This window comes from Martes martes (genome assembly GCF_963455335.1).
Source record: "Martes martes genome assembly, chromosome: 8".
NCBI lineage: Eukaryota > Metazoa > Chordata > Mammalia > Carnivora > Mustelidae > Martes > Martes martes.
Genome location: NC_137895.1, coordinates 8691209 through 8718897, shown reverse-complemented (window position 1 = coordinate 8718897; position 27689 = coordinate 8691209). Strand labels below are relative to the sequence as shown.

General features: G+C 53.8%; 1 protein-coding gene across 3 annotated transcripts in view; it reads left to right on the top strand.

Moving 5' to 3' along the window:
- Nucleotides 1-23181, top strand: part of FAM83F (family with sequence similarity 83 member F) — a 34141-nt gene extending 10960 nt beyond the window's left edge. Inside the window, exons 2-5 of one of the 3 annotated variants that reach the window (XM_080811320.1) lie at nucleotides 11403-11570; nucleotides 12130-12251; nucleotides 13968-14659; nucleotides 21295-23181. In XM_080811320.1, coding sequence (XP_080667446.1) covers nucleotides 11403-11570; nucleotides 12130-12251; nucleotides 13968-14659; nucleotides 21295-21356 — 1044 coding nt within the window. In that variant the 3' untranslated portion in view covers nucleotides 21357-23181. Of the gene's footprint in view, nucleotides 1-4260; nucleotides 4392-11402; nucleotides 11571-12129; nucleotides 12252-13967; nucleotides 14822-21294 lie in introns of those variants that run through there. The other 2 variants (XM_080811321.1, XM_080811319.1) reach the window with 2 other exon arrangements.
- Nucleotides 23182-27689: the final 4508 nt, after the last annotated feature.

The following is a 27689-nucleotide window of genomic DNA, read 5'->3' as shown; positions in this document are numbered from 1 at the left end:
TCTACACACTGATGGTCCTTTTTTGCTAACATCTGGGGGCCTATGTCTTAACTGCCCCTTGCCCATGATGGTGACACATGCTTTGCAGTTAATTGTTTTATTCTAGGATTTTTGCAGAAATCACTTCTGCAAAGGCTGCAAAGCAGAATCTCAGTGCATGTCCCCTCTCAGCGGCAGCCCAGGATGTCAGTGCTGTTTGATCTTGGCTGTCCCGACTCCATCTGTTCTTGCTGGGGACCCCGGCTCTGACCACCTCACTGTCCAGCTGCCTCCCAACAATCGGGACTGCGTGAGCTGGTCTCCCTTCCAGCTACTGCTGAGCCCCTACTGTGTGCCAGGCGCTGTCAAGGAGAAAGGGCAGAGCCTGGCCATGAGGGTGGGGGCAGCCCCTTACCCGTTCTCTGGAGGCACAGCTGCAGTCCTGTGCTTCCTCACAGAACCAGGAGGCTTCACTTTACAGGCAGAATTCAGAGGTCTTCCCGCCAGCGTGGGATCCCTGACTCCAAAGTCTGCTTTCTGCACTGCAGTACGCTCTTGGCCTGGGGCCTTAGCAGAATGAATCTGGAGCCCAGGGTGGGACATTAGGAAGGTGGTGGGGGCAGGGCCAGGCAGTGTTGCACGAGCGTCCTCCCCATGGGGGCTGTGCAGACCTCCCCTGTTGGCTCTCTCCCTCCACCCCAAGGAGCAGACATGGAAAGCTCTCTTATTCAGTTGTTCACACCTTACCAGGCTTGGTGATCATCCAGAGGGGAGCCTGGATGACAGAAGGAAGCCCGGTGTACCCGGAGCACCGAGAGCCCCCGCCCCCGAGATGAGTTTTCTCCATCCTCCAGCAGCACCTCCCTGGTACGGCGTTCGCCGGTGGCATTCCTAGGGCCACGCCGAGGTCCCCTCTCCTCTGGCAGCTGCGGGCTTACTGCCTTCCGGCTGCTTGGTGTGCGGGCAGAGACACCCAGCATCGCTCGAGGAACCGTGCCTATGCGGGCTCTTCACTTAATTGAGCTGCCCTTCCCCTCAATTAGTTCAAGTTCTGACCTTTCTGTAAATGTGGTGTTGTCTAGGCTTTAATCACCACCCCGGGCTGGGCCTGCTGGGCTGGTACTGAACACAGGAGCAACATCTCCACCTTGATGTCTGGGCTTGCGGGCGGCTCCCAACGCCAGCTCCCTGGGAGCTTGGCGCCCCCTCCCTGGCTCTCTCTCTCTGTCACCCCTCCTCCCAAGTGATGGCCCCTTCGTTCTGCCTTCGGTCTCTGAGAAGCCGGCACCAGCCTGTACCCACCACTCACCCCAGCTCCTGTGCCGCCTGCATTATCTCACTTAAAACCCAGAACAACTCCGGGAAGGCATCACCTCCCCATGTGAGGGAGCCGGGCCAGAGAGGAGATGACTCACTCAAGGCCCATTCAACCAGTAAAACTGTCTGCGTCCAGAGAGTGTGTTCTCTTGCCAACACCAGTCAGGACTCGAAGTGTGACCCATCACCGCCTGCATTCAGATCACCTGCGGGGAAGGGTGTTGCTAAAATGCATTATTTAAGGGCCTGCTGGATCAGAATCTCTGCAGATGCGACCCTTGAACCTGCACGTTCAGCAGGCACACCGCTGTCCCCAACCCGCCCCAGATGATCCTTTGTACAGTGAAGTTTGACAACCACTGGCTGTAGACCTTGATCCCTCTCTGGGGTGATAAGGGGAGACCCCTGGCTGGCTGACCCAGCACTACCCTCCACTGGTAAGGGAAGGACTGCTGTCTGGTCCCAGACAAATGGACTGCCCTGGGCTGCCAGACAGATGGCCACCTGCAGCCCACCCTACCCCGAGGAACCTTAGGGCTTCCTGTGTGGGGACTTAGTCCCATTTACCCCATTAAGGGGTCACCTTAATGACCCCCTATAACTGTACAGCTTTCTTGTGGGATTTCATGAGCATGACCTCATCTGAACCTCCCAGCAGTCCTGGGAGGCGAAAGTCGGGCCCCAGGCTCGTGTACATACTCAGCGGGAAGCAGGAACTGGTGGGCTTTCCTTGGGCCATAGCTTGGTGGGCTTTCTTCCCTTCCTCTCTAGAAAGAGGGGACTGTCAGCCAGCATCCATGCCATGGACAGGCTTGGCCTGTGGCCTCTTGCTTTTCCCCACCGCGGAGCCGAGCGAGAAAGGCAAAGATCTCTGCCACACCTGCCCCAGTGCATCAGCGGGGACCTGGGGAAAGCGCTGAAGGAGAATGTGGTATTGTCCCGCTCCGCTGAAGCAGCCTGGTTGTGTGTGACCAGAAGCGGACTGGGGGCCTCACCAGAGTAGACCTGTGCCCAGAGCTGCCCTATCCCCATCACCTGGGGGGAGGGGGTGACAGGTTGGAGTCCTAGGGAAGCTCAGGACTGTGGTGAGAAACCTAGGCTTTCGTCCCACCTCTGCCAAACAGAGTCCACGAACCTCGGAGGTGGGCTCCCGTTTGAAGTTTCCTCCTACTTCTGAGATTCTGCGTGTCTGGCACGTCCTCCAGAGCAGGGCCTAAGTGCTGGGGGCAGCCCGTGCCCTGCAGGCGGGCGCAGCCGAGAGTGCGTGCTCCACTCACTACCTTGCATCCTATGGCAGGGAGGACAAGCTCCCTTTTGTCATTTTCACGAAGGTGCTTGTTGTTACCTGCTGCCGGCAGCCCCGCCTCCCGGCCTGGTGGACTTCGGCTAAGTACTGTCTTCACATAGGGGCTGGCTGCTTCTTGAAGATCTTGGGTGCGTAGAATAGAAGCAGAGAGACCAGACCTTTGAGCTGTCGCTCAGGTGGCAGTCCCAAAGGGCACCAACTTCTTTTCTCTTCTGTGCACCCTTGGGGAAGAGCTTTAACTCTTGCCTTCCAGCAAGATGACCTAACCAGGAAGCTTGCCTAGTATTGTTTTTCTTCCCCACCCCAGTGCCTTGTCATTAATGAAATGAAAGAACTACAAAGCTCCAACTGCACCCCACAAATACAGTATGCAGGCATTCGTGCCGCAAACACAGAAAGCTGATTTTGTGTAGAGAGGTCCCCCGAGGGTGGAGACTCTGAGGCAAATCACATGGTCCCTGCCATCCAGGAGCCCACAGCCCAGGGAGGGACAGAGCTGTTGAGCCGATGTTACTTACAATACAGTGTCGAGGACCTCGCACTTGCCTGGACTATGACCAGGGCAGGAAGCAGGGAGTGGTGAGCACTGCTGGGTAGGGGTGGGGGGAAGTTCAGGAAGTTCTTGGCTGAGCTTGAAAGCTGCAGAGGAGTTTCACCAGGTTATGGAAGGAGTAGAACCAAAAGGACTGAAAACTGCCAGATGTGTGTAGCGGTTCTCAAAAGGGAGTGGGGGGTGGTGCAGTTTTGCCCCCAGGACATATTTATCCGTTACCTCTATAGATTTTTTTTAAATATTTTATTTATTTATTTATTTGACAGACCGAGATCACAAGTAGGTAGAGAGGCAGGCAGAGAGAGAGAGGAGGAAGCAGGCTTCCCGCTGAGCAGAGAGCCCGATGCAGGGCTCAATCCCAGGACTCTGGGATCATGACCTGAGCCGAAGGCAGAGGCTTTAACCCACTGAGCCACCCAGGCGCCCCACGTCTATAGATTTTGATATAGATTTTGGTTGTCACCACGCGGAATGAGGCTACTTCCATGCAGCTATACAGCGTGCACAGGACAGCCCCCCGCAGCAAAGAAGCTGCCCCAAGATGCCCCAAGCCCCAAGATGTCAGTAGAGCCACAGTTGAGAAACCCCATGTTCGGGCCATGGCAGGTCCTTCTGCACTGCAAAGGGACAGAGGTGATGTGGCCCAAGCTGAAGCTGGAGGGGCAGAAAGGGGCCAATCATAAGGCCCTCCAAATGCCAAGCTAAGGAGTTTGGACCTCTCTCGAGGCCTCTGAGACCCCTGCCCCCATTTCATGAGGCTGTGGTCTGGGGGGTTGTTGCTGGGGAGAATGAGTAGTAGGAGAGACTAGTCAGGAAGCTATTCCAGGAGTTCAGTAAGAAATGGGGGGGGGGGGCTGAGTGAGAGCAGCAGTACGGTGGGAATAGGAAGGAATTGACCCAGAGAAGGTGCACAGAGCAGGTCGGACCCGCTGGGCTCAGCGACCAATCAGATGTATTCAGTGGGGCAGGAGGAGGAGGCCAGTGGACTCGGGCTTCTGGCCAGGGTGACCAAGAGGATGTTGGTTTTGGAAGTGCCTGTGGGGCAGGCTGGTGAGATCCGCACCACACATCTAGTCCAGGTCATCCAAGCACACCAGGGGTGCTGGTCCTGGGCAGTCTTGAGCAGAGCTGCCTTGGAGCGTGAGGGGAAGGTGGGAGTCCTTCGGTTGTTTTGCTTTCTAATGGCAATTAAGGAATCCAGACAGAGAATCTGAAAAGCTGGCAGTGTAATTAAAGGTAAATGACAGAGGGGAATTCTGAGGCTCCCTAACCCTCCCCTGCCCCGCTGCCCCCCACCCCCCCACAACACCGCTGAGGCAGGATATCAGAGGAGGAGATGTTAAGCTAACCAAACACCTGATGAGAATTGTTGCAGCATGACGCCTGCCGCAGCTTCTAAAAACTCCTGCCGCCTCAGATTAACCTCTCCCCCTGGGCACCGCACATCAGTGGGTCACCAGCTAAAGGACACTGGAAGCCTGCTGCTGGCGGGGAGGGGGGTGACTTTTCTCTGCTGACAAAATCTGTCTCCCTGGCTTCTGAGCCTGTGACGTCCTTCCTTTCATACCCCATTTTCCACTGGCTCCGGGAGTCTGGAAGTTGGGTTTGGGGTAGAGGATCACGTGGCATTGAACACCACGGCGGGGAGGGGGGGGGTGGGGAGGCTGGTTTTCCTGGGGCTGGAGCTGCGGAGCTGAATGTCAAGCAGTGCCCTCCAGAGACCAAAGCAGAGGGTAATTATCACTTCTCCTCCACAACGAGATTGCAGGAGTCAGAGAGCAATTGATTTCTCTTCCAACTACAGATATTTCACTGTTTAATTGGTAGTGACACAGATGGCTGGCTCTCGCCAGGGTGCTGCAGACCAAGCCTCCTGAAAGCAGGGGGGCCCTCAGGACTCATCTCTCCCTCCGGCTGGCGATCCGTTTCCACATCACATCCTCCGCCAGGTGGGGTCGGGTAGGGGTGAGGGCGGCCAGCTCCCTGCTTGCTTTTGCAATTGTGAAAGGAAAGCAGGAGAATGGATCCAGAAGTGACTTGAGAGCCAGGCAGGCACTCCCCAGCAATACGTGGAGAGTTGACTCTGACCTGGACACTGCAGGGAGTTTGGAAATGAGCAAACAATGGCCTCTGGCCTCAGACAGCACTTAGGAGGGAAGGTATCAGAAGCCCTGCGACACTGGGAGGGGGGAGTGCGGGGGTCGGGGGGGGGATGTTCGACGCAGTGAAGCTCCAAACGTCCAGTTAAAGCCGCCCATGATCCAGCCCAACCCCACCGTACCTACTCACTACCCTGAACTGCTCTGGGTCACCCACTTTGGGTTTGTCTGTCTGTCTTGGACCTCAAGTGCAGAGCTGATTGTGACCCTCGGGTCATGGGCCACTGCCATCATGCTACCACAGAAGGCCCCTCTTGTTTTATTTTCTCCTTCCATTCCTTTCTCCCTCCACAGGCAGACACCCTAACGTGTTCAGTATATGTCCATGCACATGTCTGTGCCCTTGGAAAACATATGCAGTGTTATTTTATGTCGTGTGTTTTTATTTACATGAATGGTATTAGGCTAGAGATGTCATTCCCTGGGGCACCTGGGTGGCTCAGTGGGTTAAGCCTCTGCCTTCGGCTCAGGTCATGATCCCAGGGTCCTGGGATTGAGCCCCGCATTGGGCTCTCTGCTCAGCAGGGAGCCTGCTTCCCCCCCCACCCCCCGCCTTCCTCTCTGCCTACTTGTGATCTCTGTCAAATAAATAAATAAAATCTTAAAAAAAAAAGAGAGATTTCATTCCCTGACATTTTATATCAAACTCTCCATCTTCAAAAGAACTATCCCGGTTCTGCCCTGGAACTAGTACGTTGCTTCTGCCAGCTACTAAGCCCTCTGCAATGCACATTCCTCACATTTTCCTTACGCATTCTTTTTTTTTTTTTCTAATATTTTATTTATTCATTTGACAGACAGAGACTGCAAGTAGGCAGAGAGGCAGGCAGAGTGAGGGGTGGGGGGAAGCAGGCTCCCAGCTGAGCAAAGAGCCAGATGCAGGGCTCCATACCAGGACCCTGAGATCATGACCTGATCCGAAGGCAGAGGCTTAACCCACTGAGCCACCCAGGCACCCCTATGCATTCTTCTAGAGATGGACATTTAATTGTTGCCAACTCCTTGCAATGCCAAAGAAAGCTGCAGCAAATGTCTTCGTTCCTGCCCGCTTACAGACTGTTGCAAAGATCCGGGAGGTTCCCTGGGTGCACAGACAAGAGCGGCATTGCTGACTGGAGTTATGTACATTCTTAAATCCACCACGCTCTGCCCACTGCTGAAGGGAATAGCGGCACCTGTGTTCTCTCCACCAGCCGCCCACGCGGGTTCCCCTGCCTCACATTCCAGTACTTGGGATTAGCCAGCTTTCTCATTTTTAGTGAATCTTACAGTTGTAAGGTGGTATCTCTCTCTCTTTTATCGCTTTGCTTTAATTTGAATTTTTCTGATTACTAATGAGGTCTGCTTCTCTTTTTATACTTATTAGACATTCAGGTATCTCCTCTCGGAGTCGCCTATTCATATCCGTTGCCCATTTTTCTAATTAGTTCCCTGTCTTTTCCTTGCTGGTTTGCAGGGATCCCTTGTATATTATTAATTCCTTTTGGTTGTAGACATTACAGATATCTTTTCCCTGTTGTCAATCAGTTGCCTTTATCTACAGCATCCTCCTTTGAACAGAAAATCCCTAATTTGTCAAATGCATTGTTTTTTTTTTTTAAAGATTTTATGAGAGAGAGGAGAGCGAGCATGAGTGGGTGAGGGGCAGAGGGAGCAGCAGACTCCCCGCTGAGCAGGGAGCCTGACATGGGGCTCGATCCCGGGACTCCAGGATCACAATCTGAGCTGAAAGCAGACACTTAACCAGCTGAGCCACCCAGGTGCCCTAAATGCATTATTTTTTAAATTTCATTTGCCTTACGACTTGTGCTTTTAGACTTTTAAGAAATCCTATCTTATCAATTCCTTTATTAGTTTTATCACTCACATTTAGGTATTTAACCTACCTGAAATTCACCTTTATATACGGTGTAAGGCAGGGATACCCTTTCTCTCTCTCGAGTAACCCAGTATCCCAGTAACATCTGCTAAGCAACATCCTTTGTTCACTGAGTTGTAATTCTGCCTCTGTCAGACTTTAAGTTCTATATGTTTATGGTACATAGTTGTTTCTGGTCTTCGTTCTGTTCACTGGTTTGTTTTTCATTTCCTTCCTGCCTCAGTACCACAATCTTATTACTATGGCTCGGCAGCATGTCTTACTATTGGTAGGAGAAGTGTTACCTTTCAGCTTTTCTTTCCTTTTTTTTTTTTTTTTAAAAGATTATGTATTCATTTGAGAGAGAGAACGGGCACAAGCAGTGGGAAGAGGCAGAGGGAGAAGAAGAATTTCTGCTGAGCAGGGAGCCCAACGCGGGGTTCAATCCTAGAACTGGGAAATCGTGACCTGAGCCGAAGGCAGACACTTAACTGTCTGAGTCACCCAGGTGCCTCTCAGTTTTTCTTTTACAAAATTGACTTAGCTATTGTAGATCTGTAGCCTTCCTTACATCCTAGAGTTATTTGGGTTCCTCAGAAATACTGACTGGACTTTCATTGGAATTGCATTGAATTTTATTAATATGGTGAGAATTTGATTTTTCAAATATTGAATTGTGTTATCCGTGAACACAATTTATCTCTATTTATTCACATATTTTAAAATATCCTTGAATAGAGATTTCTAAATTTCTCAATAGGGTATTAATTCTTAAATCCTATGTGTTTGAAATTGCAATGTTGAGCTTGCTTTTTTCTCCCCACCCCCCTTTCTTAGTGGATCACTACTGTAGTATAAAAGTGCTGTTGGCCTTTGTTAGTTTTTCTTGTATCTGGCAATCTTGCTAAATTCCCCTGTTAATTCTAATAATGTTCATCTACATTTTACTGGGTTTTCTCTAAAAATAATATCTCTAAGGGTGGCTCAGTTGTGAAGCATCTGACTCTTGATCTCAGCTCAGGTCGTGATCTCAGGGTCATGAGTTCAAGCCCCACACTGGGCTCCACACTGGGCATGGAGCCTACTTAAAAAAATTAAAAATCGTCTCCAAATACTGGTAGTTTTGTTTCTTCTTATTCGTCTCTCTCTGTCTGTCATATTGCATTGGTCAGTACCTCCAATACTTTTTCCACCATAGCAATGGTGAAAGTATTATTGACATTCTTGGGACTTGAAGGGAATGCATCTAATGTTCAGTATGTTTTATGTGGGTTGTTTTTTTTTTAAGATTTTACTTATTTATTTGACAGAGATCACAAGTAGGCAGAGAGGCAGGCAGAGAAAAAGATGAGGAAGTAGGCTCCCCACTGAGCAGAGAGCCCGATGTGGAGCTCGATCCCAGGACCCTGAGATCATGACCTGAGCCGTAGGCAGAGGCTTAACCCACTGAGCCACCCAGGCGCCCCTCATGTGGGTTTTTTGTAGATAGCTGTTATCAAGTTAAGGAATAGAAGGTCCCTTCTATTGCTAGTTTTTTGAGAATTTTAACCACAAATAGGGATCTCATGTTATCAAATACCTTTTTTTAAATGATATTTATTTATTTATTTATTTGAGGGAGAGAGAGAGAGCATGAGCGGGGTGAGGGGCAGAGGGAAAAGCAGGCTCCCTGCTGAGCAGGGAGCCCGACACAGGGTTCCATCTTGGGACTCTGGAATCATGACCTGAGCCGAAGGCAGATGCTTAACCCACTGGGTCACCCAGGCACCCCATGTTATCAAATACTTCTAAAAAATCTATTAAAATAATATATGATTTCCCCACCTTGACCCCATAAACATTATAAATTAAAAGAACAGATTAATCATCCTTGTATTTCCAGGATAAACCTTACTGGATTATGCTGTATTATGTTTAATTTGCTTTTAATGACTTAACTATGTCATTCTCACGTTCAAATTCATCAGTATGCAAATAGTCCTAATATTCTTTTTGTCACTTTTACTATTTCTTAAATAATATGATTTCTTAAAAAGTAAATATGTGTGTGGTTATTTCTGTTTTTACTCAGCACTTTATCTGCATTCCCTGTTTTTGTCAGCCTTGTCAGAAGTTTGTCTTTTTTGGTCTTTTTAAAGAACCAGCTTTTGATATGATGTTTCTAAAACACCTTACAGAGTTGGAGAGACTTGAGTTCAAATCCCTGCTCTGCTACATGTTAACTGTAAGACCTTGGGCACATCATTAAGCCCCTTTGCATTTACTTCCTCATCTGTAAAATGAGAACAGTCCTCCTAATTTTGAGGATCAAATTAGAAAATTCAGTGTGGGGCACGTGGAAAGCGTGCAGTGCCTGTTAGTCCCTGTCTTCAGTGCTTTTGTTTACGATGTGTTCTTTGCCAGAAACACCCGCCTCATAGGCTTCGGCTAGCCCCTGTGGATGCGATGTTCAGATTAGAAAAAGCTATCCCTTCCTCAGGCAGGCATATCTACCACTCACCTCCTCAGCCCAGAGCCCCTGTGCAGTGCACAACCCACATACCCATGCGTGGCAGCCCCGCCCACTTGCCGGCTCGGTTTTTCTCCCTGTTCATTTCTCCTGGTCCCGGGGGCTGCCCAGTCTTCAGGTGTTAGCTTCCCTGATGAAGCCTTTCTTAAGAATTTCTTTTCTGGCCAGAAGCAATCATTCAGTCTCCCTCCCTCCTGCTGCCCCTCCTCCCACACCCCCTTCCGACTTTGAACTCACCTCACAGATCACTTGTACTTCTCTTAAAGCATTTATCTCATTTTGCCTCACGTCTTACTTAGTGCAAATGGCTTATTCCAATGGGATTAACCCCTTGAAGTTAGGGATTAAAGTTTGTCTATAGATCCCCCCTCTGCTTCTGGGACCCAGTAAATTTTAACTTGTATGGATGATTGAGTATGAAATGTGGGAGCCAAGGACAGTCGTAAATAATATTGCGTGAATGGAGGGGGGGGGGTTCTTTAGAGGCAGGGGGAGGGTAGAGCACATGTGTGAGGGTAGTGGGGATGGAGGATACCACTGTTGAGCCTACCCCTGTGCTCAGTGCTCTCATGGTTTGTCTCCCTAAGCCTTCACAACGACCCTTTTAGATCGGTCCTGTTACTAGCTGGTGTACTGGTGAGTCCGTGGTGGAGCTGGTCTACCAGGCCTGGTCTGTCTGACCTCAGAGTTCAGGCTTCCAGTGGCAACAGCGAACAGAAGCCCTCAATCGTGCAGTGATTACCATTTATTTACGACTTCCTGCATGCCAGGCATTGTATTTGATGCTTTACAGATGTTATCTAATCTCAATGGCAAAATAAAAGTACAGGGTAAAGGGTATCCCCACTTTGCAGTTGAGGAAGCAGAGGTTCACCAAGGTTAAGTGACTTGCCTGAGGTCACATACATAGGAAGTCAATATAACCAGATCCGTTGACCCCAAAGCATGCCCTTTGCCCTGCATCACACGCACAATACTTGGGGCCCGCAAGAAAACCCTCCCACTGGAGCAGACGAAGGTTTGCGCGGGAAAATGAAGAAGCTAAGGTCAGAAAGGCAGATCTGCCTCAAGCTGAAAACCTCACCTTCCAGGACAGATCTTCAGGACAGGCTTTTAGAAGTCAAAGGTCCTAGGCAGTGACCTTGACTTGAGGGTGGTGTGGGATGACCCCGCCACCTGGAGGCCAGGAGAGTTTGAGCTCACTGGAGCTCTACCTGAATCCACACCAACGGGAGGATGGGACCTTGCACAGCTCTAGGGAGATCAAGGCACCCAGGCCGGCAGAGAAAGGGGTTTGAGCAGATTTGCAGGTGGTGAAAATGAGTCTATCCCATGCTTCTCAGTGACTTCCTCTTCTTGAGCCTACTTGTTTCCCTGGGCCACTAGGACCAACTTTCCTCAACCTCCTAGATCTCCCTGACACGGCTTCAGAAGAGCTGTTGGAGAATGCCCAGGGTGGGGTAGTGGGGATTTGTCAAGGATGACGCACAAAGAGCATAGCCTGCCTGGACCCCCAGGCATTTCTCAGGGCAGAGAGCTCATCTCCGGGCTCAGATGTGCTCAGAGCTGGGTGGGACGTGGAGAGCCCAGGAGTGGTACAGATGGGGTGTTTGGCTCTTGGCCTCTGGTTACATAGGCCCAGCTAGTCCTCTCTGGGCCACAGTGTATCACTATAGATATGGACTCACCCCATGCCTCACTAGTAGCCCTTCCCCATCCAGGTCATTGCGGTGGTCATGGACTTCTTCACTGACAGCGATATCTTCCAAGACATTGTGGATGCTGCCTTTAAGCGCCGGGTCCCGGTATATATCATCCTGGATGAGGCAGGCGTGAAGTTTTTCTTGGAAATGTGTCAGGGCCTAGAGCTCACCGACTTCCGTATTCGGGTAAGTTGTACCACTGGGGTAGGGGTGGAGGGTGGAGGGAAGAGGGGCAAGAGATGAGATGGAGGCTGCCTCTGCCCCCATCCTCTGCCCAGTTCGGGCACATAGGAGAACCTCAAGAGTTCAACACCTTTCTTTCTGTCTAAAACCTTGCCTTGTGAATTGATAACCCTAACTTACACGCCCAGCTTAAATTTTATCTCAAGACTATTGAGGTTAAGGAGGCAGCTCTGGCCCAGGCCTGGGGTGCTCACCCGGCAGAGTCACTGTCAGGATCAAAGCTAGGGCTATGGTTCTCTTCTGGAGAGCTTTGGGAGCAGGTAGGAACCACCTTGGGCTCATCTATGCTCAAAGCAAGGGCTCATCTATGCTCAAAGCAAGGTCTGCTAACTTCCTCTTGCTCTCCAAATGGGGTTCTACCTCTACAGCTGTGGGAACTAGAGTCTAGCATAGACGGGAACCAACAGGCAGGGCTCCACGGACAAGAGGGTTCCTTCTCTGCCCACACAAAACTTGGCTCCAAGTCTCATGAGTGACAGTGCCTTTCCACTCTTCTCAACAGAACATCCGTGTCCGCTCTGTAACAGGTGTTGGCTTCTACATGCCCATGGGGAAGGTCAAGGGGACCCTGTCATCAACGTTCCTAATGGTAGATGGTGATAAAGTGACCACAGGCTCTTACAGGTGAGTTGGGCCAGGTCAGAGAAGATCCCCGGAGGCTTTTACTTGGGGAAACAAATTACATGGTCAGGAAGACTCTGGACTAGAGCCCCCCGCGGTTGTGGGTCTAAGACGGGTTCTTGGATCTAATGGCAGGGAAGAGCCTCCTGGCCAGTCCCTGCCCTCCAAATTTCTGGCTACTGGATTACTCCAGAAGGAGGGTCAACTCTTCGGGGCATTAAGCACAGCTTGACCTTCATGGTCCACAGCAGCTGCTTGCATTGCGAGGCTAGTCGTTGGGTGGGACAGTCAGGAAGCAGAATGGACCAGATCTGGGAAAGAAATGGGAGGGTGTGGTCACTTTCACTCAGGCCTGTGGTGCCAGCAGGATGGGCAATGGTCCTAGTTTTCGTACTGCCAGGAAGCTCCATGGCCCGTGAGATGAGAAGTGGCGTGATAAATGGTGTAAGAAGGTCCCTTTGGGCACAGCCCTGGGAGCCAACGCATCTGGAGGCGCTTCCTGTACAAAGGGAATTGTGCTGGGAAAAGCAGGGTTCGAAGCCCAGCCAGCCACATTCTGCTGTCAGGAAACATGTCAGGGTCCAGCTGATCAAGAACGGCAAAAAAGTCACAGCCTTTGTACCCAAGGATGGTTGTTTGAATTTTACTGAGGAGAATGATGAGGTTCTGGTTGCTGGATTTGGCCACAAAGGTCACGCTGTCGGTGACATTCCTGGCATTCGGTTTAAGGTTGTCAAAGTAGCCGATGTCTCTCTTTTCGCCTAATACAAAAGTGAGAAGGAAAGCCAAGATCCTAAGTTTTGATGGTGAAAACATGACAGAAATAAATTTTCATATGCCAAAAAAAAAAAAAAAAGAAAAAGAAAAAGAAATGTAAGGATGTGGTGTGAAAGAAATGTGTCCCAATTCCAGTTCAGAAGTCAGTTACCAGGAACATGAGAAAGTCCATCTCTGCAGTCTCTGCCCTCCAAGAAAACTGAAATCCCGGTGAGGCGAGAGACCCGGCCGGGAAACAATCAGTAAGTGGCCACGGCCCTCGGACGTGGCTGAAGTGCAGGATTTGCAGACACTGAGTGCTCCGAAGACTCCGAGAAGAGCCGTATTAGCAGTAGCAGCGGGGGCGCCTGGTGGCTCAGTGGGTTAAGCATCTGCCTTTGGCTCCGGTCATGATCCCGGGGTCCTGGGATGGACCCCCGCATCCGGCTCCCTACTCAGCGGGAGCCTGCTTCTGCCTTTCTGCCCCTCCCCCGAGCTTGTGTGCACTTTCTCTCTCAACTAAATAAGTAAAATCTTAAAAAAAACAAAAAAAAAACAAAAAAAAAAAAACAGTAATAGCAGCCCCATCCCCGCTTACTCAGTGTGTGTGTGTGCCACGTACGAAGCTAAATGTTTTATATGTGGTGTTGCAACGTGAGACTCACCACACTTTCGTGGCTGTGTCCTCCTTGAGCGCCACTTTTCAAGGCCTGCAAGGGTAGAAACCAGGTGGGAATCCAGGCCTGCCTTCTCATGCCCTTGCCTGCTTTCTGCATTTGAGGCCAAGACCTGAGGAACAGGGAGGACGTGGGACCAGGAGGCCCCTTCCACCAGGCAGCAAGGCCTCCGGCCTCCGTGGGAGATGAGGTTGGGGTGGGGGCAGCAGGCTGTGGAGCTGGGATGGCCCGGGGGCTGCCGCAGGCTGGACCTACGTGTCGTGCTTCTCTGTCCCCACGTTCCCAGGTTCACCTGGAGCTCCTCCTACGTGGACAGGAACCTTCTCCTCCTCCTCACAGGGCAGAACGTGGAGCCCTTCGACCTGTTGTTCCGGGAGCTGTACGCCATCTCTGAGGAAGTGAACTTGTACCAGCAGCTGAACCTGGTGGGGGGCGCCGGGAGGCTGGGCCCCAACCACTCCACTGTGGCTCGCAGGCTCATCAACCCCAAGTACGCCCTGGTGTCAGGCAGCCGCCAGCCCCCGGGGGAGATGATGCGCTGGGCGGTCCGGCAGCAGCGGGAGGCCGGCGGCGACCCCAACGAGCAGCAGGAGGAGGGCAGCGGCGGGGAGGCGGCCCTGCGCCTGGAGAGCTTCCTGAACGACCTGGTCACGCTGGAGCAGGTGCTGCCCCCCGTGGAGCCCGTGCCCTCCAGAGAGCTGGCTCGGAAGGGCGGCCGGGTGGTCTCTCACCTGCACGTGGACCTGAAGCCCAGACCCCCGGAGGCGCTGGTCCGGAACGGCAAGGGAGAGGCTGCCAACGGGGACGCCGCCGCGGCCAAGGACAGCAGGCGCTTCAGCAGGAGGCTCTTCGGCCGGCGGTCCAAGGGTCCCGCGGCGCCCAACGGCGTGAGCAGCTCCCTCTCCACCGAGACCTTCGCAGAGGTGCAATTTGTGACGGGGAAGAGGCCCAAAGAGGGCTCCAGTGCTGACATCTCAGGTGAGCCCTCCCTCCACCACGGCCCCGTGCCCCCAGGCCGGCTGTCCTCATCCCGGAGCGCAGCCTCCTGTCTGCAGAAAGGCTGCCTGCTGGCGTGCAGAGAGCCAGAGCCCTGAGATCTGCAGGCTCTCGGTTTCCATCCTGCTCCGGCAGGTCCAAGTTCACTTCCTCTTCTCTAAAAGGAGAGAAGGACGGGGCGCCTGGGTGGCTCCGCTGGTTGAAGTGTCTGACTCTTTGATTTGAGCTCAGATCAGATCATGATCTCGGGGTCTTGAGAGCGAGCTCCCAAGTGGGGCTCTGCTGGGCGTGGAACCTGATTAAGATTCTCTCTCTCTCCCTCTCCCCCTTTCCTGCTCTCTCTCTTTCTCATTCTCTCTCTCCAATAAATAAATCTTAAAAGCAAAGAGGAGAAGGGTACCTGCCTTGCGCAGCTGTTCTGAGGCTGTAAGGTACTCAGAACAGTGCTGGACATGGAGTCATCTGAGAGCTCTGGTTCCTGCCGTCAGAGGCCTGGAAACTTTCTCCTTTGTCAGTGAAGAAACAGACAGAGAGCAGCTGAGTGGCCTGACCCAAGCTTGACCTCTGCCTCTGAGTCGAGGGCTCGTTCTAGAAAACCTGTTCCTTGCCACATCACCTGTCATCACAATCCACCTGGCTCAAACACACCCCACCCTCTCCTGAACCCCACCCACGCCCTGACCCACTTTCCTCATTTCTGTTGTAAATAGCATGACTTGCTTCTTCCCTGTGCTTATTTGATAAGTTGTGTTTGCCCTGCTGCTTACTTTCGGGAGAGCGTGTTCCTGGTGGTGGCGTCTTTCTGTCTGTCTCTCTGGGACTTCCTAGAGGTCTGGGCCCTGTCTCTTTCTCCGGAGCAGGCCTTTCCAAGAAGGCGGATGGTGACAGCCGGGGCCACTGCCAGGGCCTTTCCTCATGGCAGCACCTCCGAGTGGAAAGGGTCTCCGTGCAGGGATTTCTCCCATCGCTGTGAGGCTCGGCCCCGGTGCGACCAGCCTCCCCCCGCCAGGCAGGTGCTGCTGGGGCATCTGAGTGCTTCCAGATCTCCATTGACCCCCATAGCCCCAGCTTTGACCTGATAATGCTTTGACAGCCAGGGTCACAACCACCTTCCCCTCCGCTGACTGCCCCGCTGGCCCCGGAACCTGGCGCGCTCCGCCTGTGCTTGTCCAGGCTAGGACAGGCCTGGGAGTCTCTGAATCTGGGACACAGGGGTGCCAGGGCCGTACCTCCATTGGGCCGGGAAGCGTCTCTTGGGCACCTCCACGTGCCAGGCCCTTCACGAGATGCTTTCTCTCTCACTTTGTCCTCACGAACACCACAGAGGTGGCTGGTAGGAGCTCAGAGAGGTGCATTCGGTGCTCTCAGGACACAGGAAGTGGTAGTGGGGTCGGGACTCAAACCCAGGCTGGGGCCCGTGACCTCTCAGGGAGGGGTGGTGGCCCCCAGTGCCGTTCCCATAGGGCTCCCTGGCTCCCCCAGCACCTGGTGCTCTGCCACTTACCCCTCTTGCTGGGAGGAAGGGTTGCCATGGTGAACACCTGGCAGGGCAGGGCGAGGGAGGGGCAGGCCCGACCACAAAAAGGGCCATTTCCCAAGCCCTGAACTGTGGAGGAAGTGGGAGCTCTCTCTCCCTTCAGCCCCTCACCCTGAAGTGTTTCCATAGAAACGAAAGGTCCATTGTCTTGTCCCTTCCTGCCACCTTCCCGAAGTCTCTCAGCAGCCAGTTTCCTGCTTGGAGGACTCGGCTGGTCACCGCCCCTGCCTCCGCCCTCTGCGTGTTTTTGGAGCCAGCCAAGCACGCGGGGCTGCGCCCCAGGGACGCCCCTCTCCCGAGTGCCCGATGCCCCGGCACATAAAGTCAGGAAGGCCCCGGGAGACCCAGCGGGATCACCTGTTCTTCCCCGTCCTTTAGAAGAAACACAGAGTGGCCTTATCCAGCACAGACTCTGCTCACCCTGGGTTTCCCCGGGCCTCATAGTCAGGCTGCTAATGAGCCCTTTCCTCTCCCTGCCGCTTGCTTCCCTCAAAGGGAAGGGGCAAGAAGCAGGACCCCTGTCCCCACAAGCCCTTCTCTCGGCCTCCAGCTTCCCAAACGTATGACTGCTGCTGGGCTGTCCTGGTGTCTCGTCTCAGGCAGAAGCTAAGTCGCCACGACTCTGTGTGACAGACAGAGGGTCACATTCCTGACTGCATGGGGCCCCCAAGGTTGGAACTAGCAGTACCAGTACTCTTGAAACTGTCATCTGGGAGGAAATCACTTTAACTACTAGCTTAGGGCCCTCATCTAGGGAAAGGATCCTTTTCCTACAGTGAACATTCAGAACATCATCAGAACAGACATCATGTGGGAGCTCACCCCCCAGCACTTTGCTCCCCGGACCCTGGACCCATCCTTTCTGCTCCCCAAGGCTGTTTCCTGTTCGAGAAGAGGAGGAGCTGAGCTAGGGAGGGTTTCTGAGGTCCCTTTGAGCTCCTGATTCTGACTCTGTCCTCTCTCTCCCTGCCGCCCTCTTGTCAAGGGAGAGCCTGGGCTGATGGATAGGGTGGGTGGAAGAGAAAAATAGAAAAGCTAAGTGCTGGCAGCCTGTGAAATTGCTCGATAAGAAGTATATAGTTGTCAAGCAGCATGCAAATGTTTGCAGGTCCAAGTGTGGCCCTTGGGAGGGCCTTCAGAAATCCCTTCCATTAGGTCTGGGGATGGGGGGTGGGTGTGTTGTCGGGGAGGTGGGGGTGGTCCCCTGGTGGTTTGAAGGCTCACTGCACCCTCTACTGGTGGAAGCCGAGCTCCTTTCCCTTCTGGTTTTTCTCTCAACTGGGACCTTGTATCTGCGGTGGGTGTGATTACAGACTTCCCAAGCCTGACACCTGTGTCCATCCAGGAGCTGAGACGGTCCTCCGGGACAGAGATCCCAATCTCAGGGAGCGGCATTCACTGTAGAGCCTTGTTAAAACTCAGTGAGGAGTCCGTACCGTTGGGCTGGGCTCAGGAATCTGCCTTTTAAACAAGTGTGCTGAGTGTTTCCCATGTACGGGGTCCCAGAGCCGTGGGTTATGATGACTCTCGGATAAGGGCCTCCCCTCATGGGGCTGCCAGGCTGAGGGAAGGAAGTTCCAGGTGATGTCCCAGAGCCTCTCCCCGTCCCCCCAAGAAGATCACTGGGAAATGGCCAATACTCTTGACCATGGTCAAGGGAAGGAAGAAAGGCACAGACATTCCCTAACCAGGTGCCAGGTGGACCCACGCTAAATGCTGTCACACAGAACTCACAACCATCCTGCTGGATGACATCGTTCACAGACAGGTGCAGAGAGGCAAGATTCTGTGTCCAGGGAAATAGGGCAGCGTGGTCTCTTGCCTCCCAGGGCCCCGCACAAAGCACTGTGGTTATCTCCAGAACTTAGGGTTAGTGCCACTTTCCTACATCTTTGAAGACTGTTTGGAAGGTCTAGAGGCTTCTTACCGATGGGCTCCCCCCTGATATTCCATTAGTGGAGAGGAAGAAGAGAGTGGCCATTAATACCCCAGAGTACCTCTAGTTCATGACCTTCCAAGGTCCCCTGGGCCCATACTTTTCTTCCCAGAGTTCTTGGAGGTGACTACAGTGACATTGCATTTCCGGAACTTTCCTGGGTTCCCTGACTCATGCATGGGGGAGCCATCTTAACTGGCAGTGTGGTCTGGCTCTTAGTGCTGTGGCCACTGGGGTCCTGGATTTGGGACTTCAGGCTCACCTGTGTCATCCCTGGGGGCTGGATTTCTCAAATCTCTCTTGGAAATCTGGGCCCCTGTCTGGGATGGAAGGTTGGGGAAGCGCTCCTGGGGTTCAGAGCTCCCTAGGGGACCTGTGGGTCTCCAGTTCCAGGATAAGTCTACTCAAGAGCTGTCTTGTCAAGACAGTTTCGGAATTCAGTGTCACTCCTGCGTGTCACGGGTCGTGCCCCAGCTGGTGTTTGGAGTCTGACTTGGTGAAGCCAAGCACTATTACCAGTCAGGGTCCCAACCACTCGGCACTGTGAGGGGAGTCGAGTGAGCATCCTTCGAGGAACTGATCCCACCCGGTTCTAGAAAAGAGGTCAGCGTCCTTATTCTAACTGGCATACGTCATGATCCCTCTGCCCTTCCAGTTTCCCTTGGGCCTCGCCAGGGCTTTCCTCACCATCTAGGTGAGTGAGGGCGTGTACATCACCCAGTTGAGACCTATGGCTGCTGCTGCTGTTGTGAGGATTGGTATGAACCTGTAAGTGGCTTACCACTGCCTGGTCACCCATTTCACTCAAGAAATATCTGTGCACTGTCGGCCCTGTGCCAGGCACTGTTCTAAGTTCCTGGTACTACAGCAAACAAAGCAAGCAAAGCCCCTGCTCTGGAAACAGAAGGGCAGGGCGGGCAATGACCCTTTGATAAAAGGTGATCAGGAAGGCCTGTCTGATGAAGGCACGAAGGGCCATTTGAACAGCAACTTGAGTCAAGGGAGCGAGAACACTGTGTGGACATCCAGAGGAAGAATCTTCCGGAAAAGGGTAATACGAAGTCCTGAAACCCCTGGGGCTGTAGAGCCCATGGTCTGAGTCTGGCATCCTGACCGGCGTCCTTGCCCTGACGCCCCAGGTGCCTCCACCGGCGTCCTCCCCGATGACGTGGGGTCTCACTTCAGCGTTAGCTCCCTTTGACGTTTGGCCTTTCCTCAAATCTTCCCTGTGCTGCCCATACTTTGTAAAAAAAAAAAAAAAAAAAAAAAAAGTAGAAAGAAAAGAAAAGCAAAGCCATTTTTATGTATTCTTCCCTGTTAACCTGAGCAGGTCTGATTCTCCTCAGTCCTGCCAAACACCTACACACGCTAGACTCGCAGTCAGCGCGCACTGAGGGAATGACGGCACACAAAGAATTTGTCCTCAAACCATCTCTCCGTCGGAGGCACGGAGATGAATCCTGAGTCCAGTCTCCGCAGGCTTTCCTGGCCGGATGGAACGAGTGGGAGGCGCAACCTGGCAAACCTGTGGGCTCTCACCCCCGCCTCCCCCCACCTCCCCGGGCAGGGGGACAGGAGCCGGGGTGAGATGCAGGCCCAGGATGCAGGCCCACTCTTCCCGCCCTGGAACCACACTCCTTCCCCTGCCTCGGGATGCAGAAATTGATCTGCTTCTCTGCCTCCAGAATGCTGCCCCCTCCGGGGAGGAACGCCACATCTGCTCAGGAGGCCAAGCAAATAAAAGAAGCCACTAAGGAGAGACACTGGGGATGGCTGTGTCCGTGGTAGCTGTGAGGGGACTGTGGGACCGCACAGTCCCCAGCAGAGCTGCATCAGAGGCAGCCCGCCCCCACCCCCGCCCTCCCCCAAAGGCGACCCAGGCTCCTTGACCCTTGGAGCTCTCCGGGGAGGGGGTGGCACAGTCATCCACCTCCCTCCCACCTTCTCTAAGCCTCAGGAGCATCAAACTTGGCCTCCAGGGAGGCCTGGCTGGGCTCGTAGTCCGAGCGAGTTCATTCTGCCCGGACAGGGTGGTGGCGAGCAGAGCTTGAGGGGGGTAGGGAGGCCTCCCCTGGAGCCTGTTCAGTGTCTGTCTCCCTTACTGATGGTCCAGGAGAGGAGGCAGCCGCCACGTTAATTAAACTCACAGCTGGAGTGATGTGGGAAAGGGTGTGGGCACCAGGGAGGTGACCCTTGTGGTGCGGAGAGGGGCCAGGCAGGAAGGAGCTCAGCGTCTGGCACCTGGGAGAAGGGCAGCCCTTGCCCAGGAGGACTGCCCAGGAGGACGGAGGCCCAGCTGCCTGACACCTGGAGGGCCAGAAATGTCAGTGTCTGCCTCTCAGCTCCCCCCGCCCCCTTCCCTCTGCAGCTCCCGGAGCAGAAATCCAGCCAAAGAAGCCACTGGCCTCCACTTGGGGCTGAAAGGATGGAAATGGATGGAAGGGGCCTGGGGAGAGGGGAAGCATGCTCCTCTGGCCTGGAGAACAGCTTTCTCTCCCCCATCTCTCCCCTCCATGAAGCGTGCTCCCTCCCTCCTCTGTCTTAAAACCACCCCTGTAAGCATGTCATCTGAGCCGCACTGCCTGGCTCGCTGTCAGCCTACTGACCCAGGTGACCCCTTCCCAGGGTCCCTGTGTGGGGGAAGGAGCCGAGGCTGGTGCTGGTGTTGACAGGCTCGGGGAGCCGGTGGGCCCGCTGCCCTCAGCTGTGCAGCAGGGCTGGTGGCACCGTCTCACGTTGCAGCCGCTGCCCTGGGGATTAGCTGAGAGAAGGTCTGTTGTGCTTGGTAAGCGGTAAGGGCAGCTGCACAGAGTCTGGGCTACTGGGAAGCCACCTCTTGGAAAGACTTTTTAAGTCATTGATCATAGTTGTAGATTGGGATTCTGGATCCTTCCCTGCCGATCCTGCTGAGGTCAGGAGGGGGCAGATCCCTTGGTACCCCAAACAGTGACTGTCTTTCAGAGAGGACGAGACAGGGAGAACGTTTCCTCTTGCTTTCCTGGGGGCCCTACTGACCCCAGATCAGCAGCTCGCGGGGGAGACCGTGAGCCCAGCCTCTAAATCTGAGGTGTGGGCAGAACACGGGAGAGGAGGGGGAGGCGAGTCCGCTGAGCACTTCACTTACGTCTTCCTTGCCTGTATCAGTTGTCTCTGCAGGTAAAACAAGTGCCAGTCCCGCCAAGGCCAGAAATTGCGTGATTTCCTGAGCTGTGGGCCAGCAGTGGGGAGGACCTATGGGTGCCCCCGGCCCTGCCCTGTGGATAATTCAGGTCAAGCCCTGCACCAGTTTGCACTCCGGACCCTCACTTGCTTCCTGCCCAACAGCCTCCATCCTGGCCTCAGGGACCCTCAATCCCAGACGTGAAAGTCTGCAGCATCTCAAGATGACCGCACACCCCTGCAAGACTGTCGCTGGCCGGGCAGGGGACACTCCTTCTTGTTTACATGAAGTGGAAGCTTGACTCGTGTCTGCTCTCCTTTATGCCAGACCCCCTCCCTCCACTGGGCCAGCCCTGCAGGTCCCCAGATGGGGTGAGCCTGTGTCTTCATGCCTAATGTGATGGGGTCTCCAGGGCAGCCCCAGCTCCCTGACTTCTCCTTCCCTGGGCTTCCTGGTGCTCCTGATCCCCCAAGAGGTTTGGTGGGATATAAAGGAAGAGAACGGATGGACTCTGGGCCAGGGAGCCAGTCTTGACCTAGGCTCGGCACTCAAGGTAGAAGGTGCAGCGAGGACAGCTTAGGGCACCGGCTACTATGGCCTTCCTGGCCCGGTTTCTGCAGGCTCCTGTACCAGGCCTGGAGTGAAATGAAGTCCGAGCCTCCCCTCAGCCAGGGGCAGAATCTGACCCTGCCATTCTGAGAGCCCTCACACTGAGGTCTCCTTCCCCTCCCTCCCACCATCTCAGCAGACTCCGCTCCAGCGGTCCGGACCTCCTTGGCTGTCACCCACTGCAAACACATATGGGGCTTTTTCTTGTGCCTTTGCCTGAGGCTGCTCCCTCCCTTTAATAAAGTACCTTGGTTGGCAGCCCAGGACAGGGAGAGAGAGCTTGGCCGAGGGTGGGAGGTTTGAGTGGGATGGGAGGTTAAGCGCTGCAGACAAGGGCCTTTGTCCTTTCCCACCTCCCTCCCTGCTTCCTCCCAAGATGGCGCTCAGGCCCCTTCACCAGCCAGGACTTTTGTGCCTTCTCTAGTTACATTTCATTCGGAAACCAGCCTTTGCCTCCTGACAAAAGTCAGGCTGGATCTAGGAGCCTTCACCTCCCCAAAGAGGCCTGGCCTAATTGCCACAAGGCCAGGCCAGGGAGAGCAGCCTAAAGTCACCCACCACCCCTGCCCACTTGTGTGACCAGGGGGGTCAGAGGAGAGATTTCTTTCTTTTTTTTTAAATTTTTTAAATTAACATATAATGTATTATTTGTTTCAGGGGTACAGGTCTATGATCCATCAGTCCTACACAATTCACAGCGCTCACCATAACACATACCTCCCCAATGTCCATCCCCCAGCCACCCCATCCTTCCTACCCCCAGCAACCCTCAGTTTGTTTCCTGAGATTAAGAGTTGAGGAGAAGTTTCTTGAGTGGACAACAGAAATTGCCAGACTGCAGGCTCTGCGAGCCTACGGCTGGGGGATCACAGCCACCAGGGAGCCGAGGGGCCACATGGCCCAGCGGAAGCAACACCAGGCGGCCTCTTCCAGCCTCTTCTGAACCAAACTTGTCTTTGTGCCTTTCCTTCTGCAAAACCCTGGAGCACCCGCAGCACCCGAAGGAGGGGCCTATGTGTGGGGTTGGGGGAGGTCACTGGGGCCACAGAAGTGAACCAGGAGGTGGGATGGTGTGGTGGGGCTGTGGGGGAAGAACCTGGCCTCTGGCAGTGGGGGAGGAAAGGAAGGGTGAGCCCACTTCCCGGGGGCTCCTCTCTTCATCCTGAGGCTAGCTTCAAGGGTGGGGGGGTGGGGAGGGCAGGGGGCCCTGACCCACCTCCTTGACCTTTTCTGAGGATTAAATATTTCCTGGGAAGTGCTGGCATTGTGGCACATGCTTGTCCTGGAGGGGAAGGAAAGGGAAGTTGAAAACCACGCTGTGGAGGGTGTCCCCTCTGCTCAGGGCCATCACCTTGACAGTATGAGACACAAGTGGGCAAATGGCAGTCAGGGGAAAAGATCACCCTTGGTGGGGAGAGCGGACCCCTCTGGGGACAAGGGAGGAGGCCTTAGGGAAGGGACCAGCTCCTAACGGTTCTCCCCAAAGGCTTCTTCTGCCCTCCCTCCCAGAGAAGCTGGCCTGCTGTCTCCCCTTCCCCTCTTCTGACCCAGAGCAGGGCCAGTTCCTCCCCAGCCCTAACATGTGGGAGGATCCAGATTAGAAGCACCAAGTCACTGAAGCCTGGTGCCAGGCCTGCCTTTCTGCCTGTTTCCCCAGGTGCCAAGACGGGGTGTTCCCACTTTGTTCATAGAAACAAGGGGGCGGGAGACCACGAGGAAGCAATGCTGTGTAGTGGGAGGAGCTCTGGCTGCCGAGGGAGGGCACCTCCCCTCTGGCCTGTCTCCCCATCCCCTTTAGAGGTTTGGTCGAGATGGCGCCTGACCCCCTCCAGCCCTGAGAGGCCTGGGACAGGACAGTGGTGCAAAGATTGCTAAGGATCTTGAAGCACTAAACTTCAAGCCTCTGTCCCAGCTCCAGCCCACTCTGCTCTGCCTCTGGGCTTCGCAGTCTTTACTACAACTGCTCCCTGTTCCAGCATTTGCACACACACCGCGAAGCATTCTCTCTCTCATCAGATTTCAAGGGTACGTCTGGCATCCTCAGATGGATGGCAAGTTCAAGGGTGCATCGTGCCCTTGGTCCCCACATGGCAGCTTCCGCAGGGCTGGTAACGTGAGAGGGGCTCCCAGAGGAGCACAAAGGAAACGGCCCTCTGGACACCACCAGCAGCACCACCAAGTTGCCCACTCTGGGTCCAGCTTCTGTAGGCTGAGTGCCAACAACTTGCACAGCTCCTTGGGTGGGCTGACCTCCAGTGAGCAGAGGAAGCTGAGGGCTGAGACCCTGGGGCGGCTGCCACCTGGATCTTGCCCCACGGAAAGTACAGGACTCCTGCATGGGGCTGGGGCCTTCCCTTGATTTGGCAAAACTTCCCAGTCTCCTGCGTCTCCCATCCTCAGGGTGTATGGTGAGTCCTATCCCTGATCATTCAAGGGTGCTTTCCACGCAGCCTCTGCTAACACCACTATCCTCTACCTGTAGAGAACTTAATAGAATGGATAGGCAAAAGGAAAAAGAAAAAAGATGGCCCTTGAGATATGGAGGACACAGGACAGAGAGGCAAAATGGGACTTTTTTGTTTCTACTGTGATGATTTTCTCTAATTTATTGAGCACCTACTATATGCCAGTGACCATGCCAGATGCTTTAGTCACCTGCAGTTTTCAAACTAAGAAAAGCTCAGGAAAGAGCCCTTTGCAGTGTTAAAAAAACTTTCCTGGACCATGGGGGATTGAGTCTCACGAAGTTGTGTGACGAGCAGCTCAGGTCTTACTGTGCCCATTTCTCAGATGAGGAGGTATGTGGCTCTCCCAAGGTCCCACACTACGTAAAATGCAGGTCTGAGCCCTGCTCCTCTGGCACAGGGCTTCTCGCCTTCCACGCTGGCGGTGAGACGTGGGAGCCACAGATTGTTGGAGGAGATGCCGTCCCACACATTGCAGGATGTTTAGCAGTGCCCCGGCTTCTACCCACTCGATGCCGGTAACACCTCTCCCAATGACACAACCAAAAATACCTCCAGATGTTGTCAAGTGTCCCCAGGGGATGAAGCCCCCGCAGCCCAGCTGCTTGCTGCAGCCTCAAAGGCCCAGGCTGCTTCTCTACGGCGCGCTCACGCGCACGCCCCTGGGAAACCGTTCTCTCTGACAGAACGCTTTGGCCCAGAGAGGTGGCTGATTTGCCAACGATTTTGCTTTCTGTGACTGACATAATAGCATCTTCCGTCTTGTTCTAGTTACCTTGCTCAGCTCTTCACCGCCTTGTACTCCCCGGAACAGGTGTGTTTATGTGCACACATCTGCCTTACTCCACAGAGCACCCTGTTACGTTTCCTCCCAATCTGTTCGCCTTCCTTTAGTTCGAGTCGAGCCCTACATGCAAAGCGCCCTTGGACAGACCTGTGTGTGCCCAACACTGTCCTCACCCCCAAAAGGCAGCTGGGGCTGAGAGCAGAGAAACTTCCACGCTCCTCACGTCAGGCCAGGTGGGAACTGCTGGCTGGGACGTCACGAGTCAACACTGGCAAAGCCCCCCCAGCAGCAGGTGAGCCCCGCCGGGCACCCTGGCTACAGTTCATCATCCGGCTGCATGCCACAGTCGCTCCCCAGCCCCGCATGGAGGGCCCGGTGGCTGTCACTCTAATTGTAGGCCCTGCCACTCCTGTGGCTGAAGGTCTGGTGCAGAACAGGCACCCCGGGCTCAGCAGGCTGAGCCAGACCAAGGTTGAAAGACTGGGTGCCTTCGAGAAGGCTGGGAGGCAGCAGGTGCACACGGGAGTGAAGGCTGAGAGGTACCCATTCTGTCCCTGGGGTTCCCGTCCAGAGGGTGGTAGGTACCCATTCTGCCCATCATCTCTCTGGGTCACTGGGGTATCCACAGTATCTACTTAGTGCCTGTTTGTTGAGTGATTGAAAACTTGACAGCCTCGTGATACAGACAGCAAGCCAGGCTGGTCAACGTGCATGGTGTCCCAGGCTCCAGAATTGACCGTGACCCTTTCAATCTTGTTCCCGACTTCTGAGACCGTACATGGAGGCCAAACAGGACTCTGCTCTCTGCTACTTAATTTCCTAAGAACTGAGTTATCCCAAGTCCTTCCTGACCAAATCCTTTCCTCAGGGAGGTCTGCTTTCAGCGTGTGTCCCTAGGGGACAGTCTCCCTCTCCCAGTGGCTCCAGACCAGGTGGGCCCAGGCCTCCAGGCCTCTCTGGCTGCTCGGGGATGACTTTGCCTGCTTCCTTTCAAATTGTTAACACAAGAATGGGACAAGGAGGTGAGGGGCTTGATGTGAGAAAATAGTGGGTGTCCCGCCCCCCAACGAGTCACGGGAAGGGCTAGAATGTAGTTATCTGGGCCCATCTGGAGTGGTGCCCATGGCATCTCAGAGTGACAGCCAGCTGGAGACCCGTTTTCATCCAGTGAAGTGGCTAGAAGTTAGGCTTTGTCTGCAGCCACGAAAAAGCAGCCCCAGGAATAGGAGTCCACGTCATAGGAGACCAGCTAGGACCTACTGCAGCAAGAGCATAAGCAGTCTGGAGGAGAGCAGGAGGGGAAAACATGAGCAGGCCATCTGCCCACCATGGCCATGACCCTCTGGGCACAAGAAAGGGAGAAGCACACGCCGTCCTCTGCTAACATCCCAGAACCGTGTCTGGTGACTCTTCTTTCCTAAGCGCAGCTTGGACTCTATGGCTCATCTCTTTCCAGAAGGTCTTGGAAGTCGGCTGATTGGACCAGGAAAGGCACTTCACTGCAGGATTTAGAAGGCTTTATTCATTTGTTCCTTCCACTCGTATTTGCTGTGAGCTTGGCCTGAGGCTGAATGGTGAGCAAGGAAGGCCCGGGGTGGAGCTCAGGTCTTTAGGGTGGTCTGGGGCAGGCCGTTTGCGTTGACCTTAGCTGAGGCACACGGTAGCCAGAGGATAGTGGTCAGGATGGGCAGTGTGGGGCTGGAGTCCCCACCTGGCCACATACCAGCTAAATGACCCAGCAAGTTGCCTCCCACCTGGAACTTCGGTTTCCTCCTGTGTAAAATGGGGATAATCTTGGTGCCACTTTCCAGAGGCTGTTGGGGAGTCAAGCGCTCAGCAGAGTGGCTAACGTCTGGGGTAGCTCAGTTACCAGCCCATGCTTCCGTTGGTGTGTTAGAGCGAGGGCTTTATCACTTCTCTCTTGGGGCGTTCTCACCTGGACTCTGCCTGCTCCCTCCCTATACACACGTTTGCCACTTTCACAGTGACAAGTGGGCATGTGGGGGTCAATGCCCGTCCACCTGGAAAAAGTTCCAAGGGCCAGGTTTTGAAAGAAGGATGCAGAAAACCTGCCAGGGAGGCCATGTGAGGGCCGCTTTGCCTGGCAGGGCCCCATGTGCTCCGGTCACACCCCCCCTCACCTCAGCTCTGTGGGCTGGTTGGTTCCAGGCATGGAAGAGGGCCACAGTCGTATCTGGTTGTGAAAATGTACCATAACTTTTCTTCATGGATAGTTTTGGGTAAAATAGACAATTTTCGTTTGTTTGGAAAACACTTCATATATAAAATACAACACTTCATATATAAAATACAATAATAAAATACAAATTAAACACAAACAAACAAACAAGCAAAACAAACAAACAAACAACAACAACAAAAAAAAAACGCAGCACATCCAGAAAAGGCTGCTTATGTGTAGCAAGCCACTGGACCTTCCATTCAAGTAGGCTCCAGACCCTCCTTAACTTTTTTCTAGACTTTTTTAAAGATTTTATTTATTTATTTCAGGGAGTGA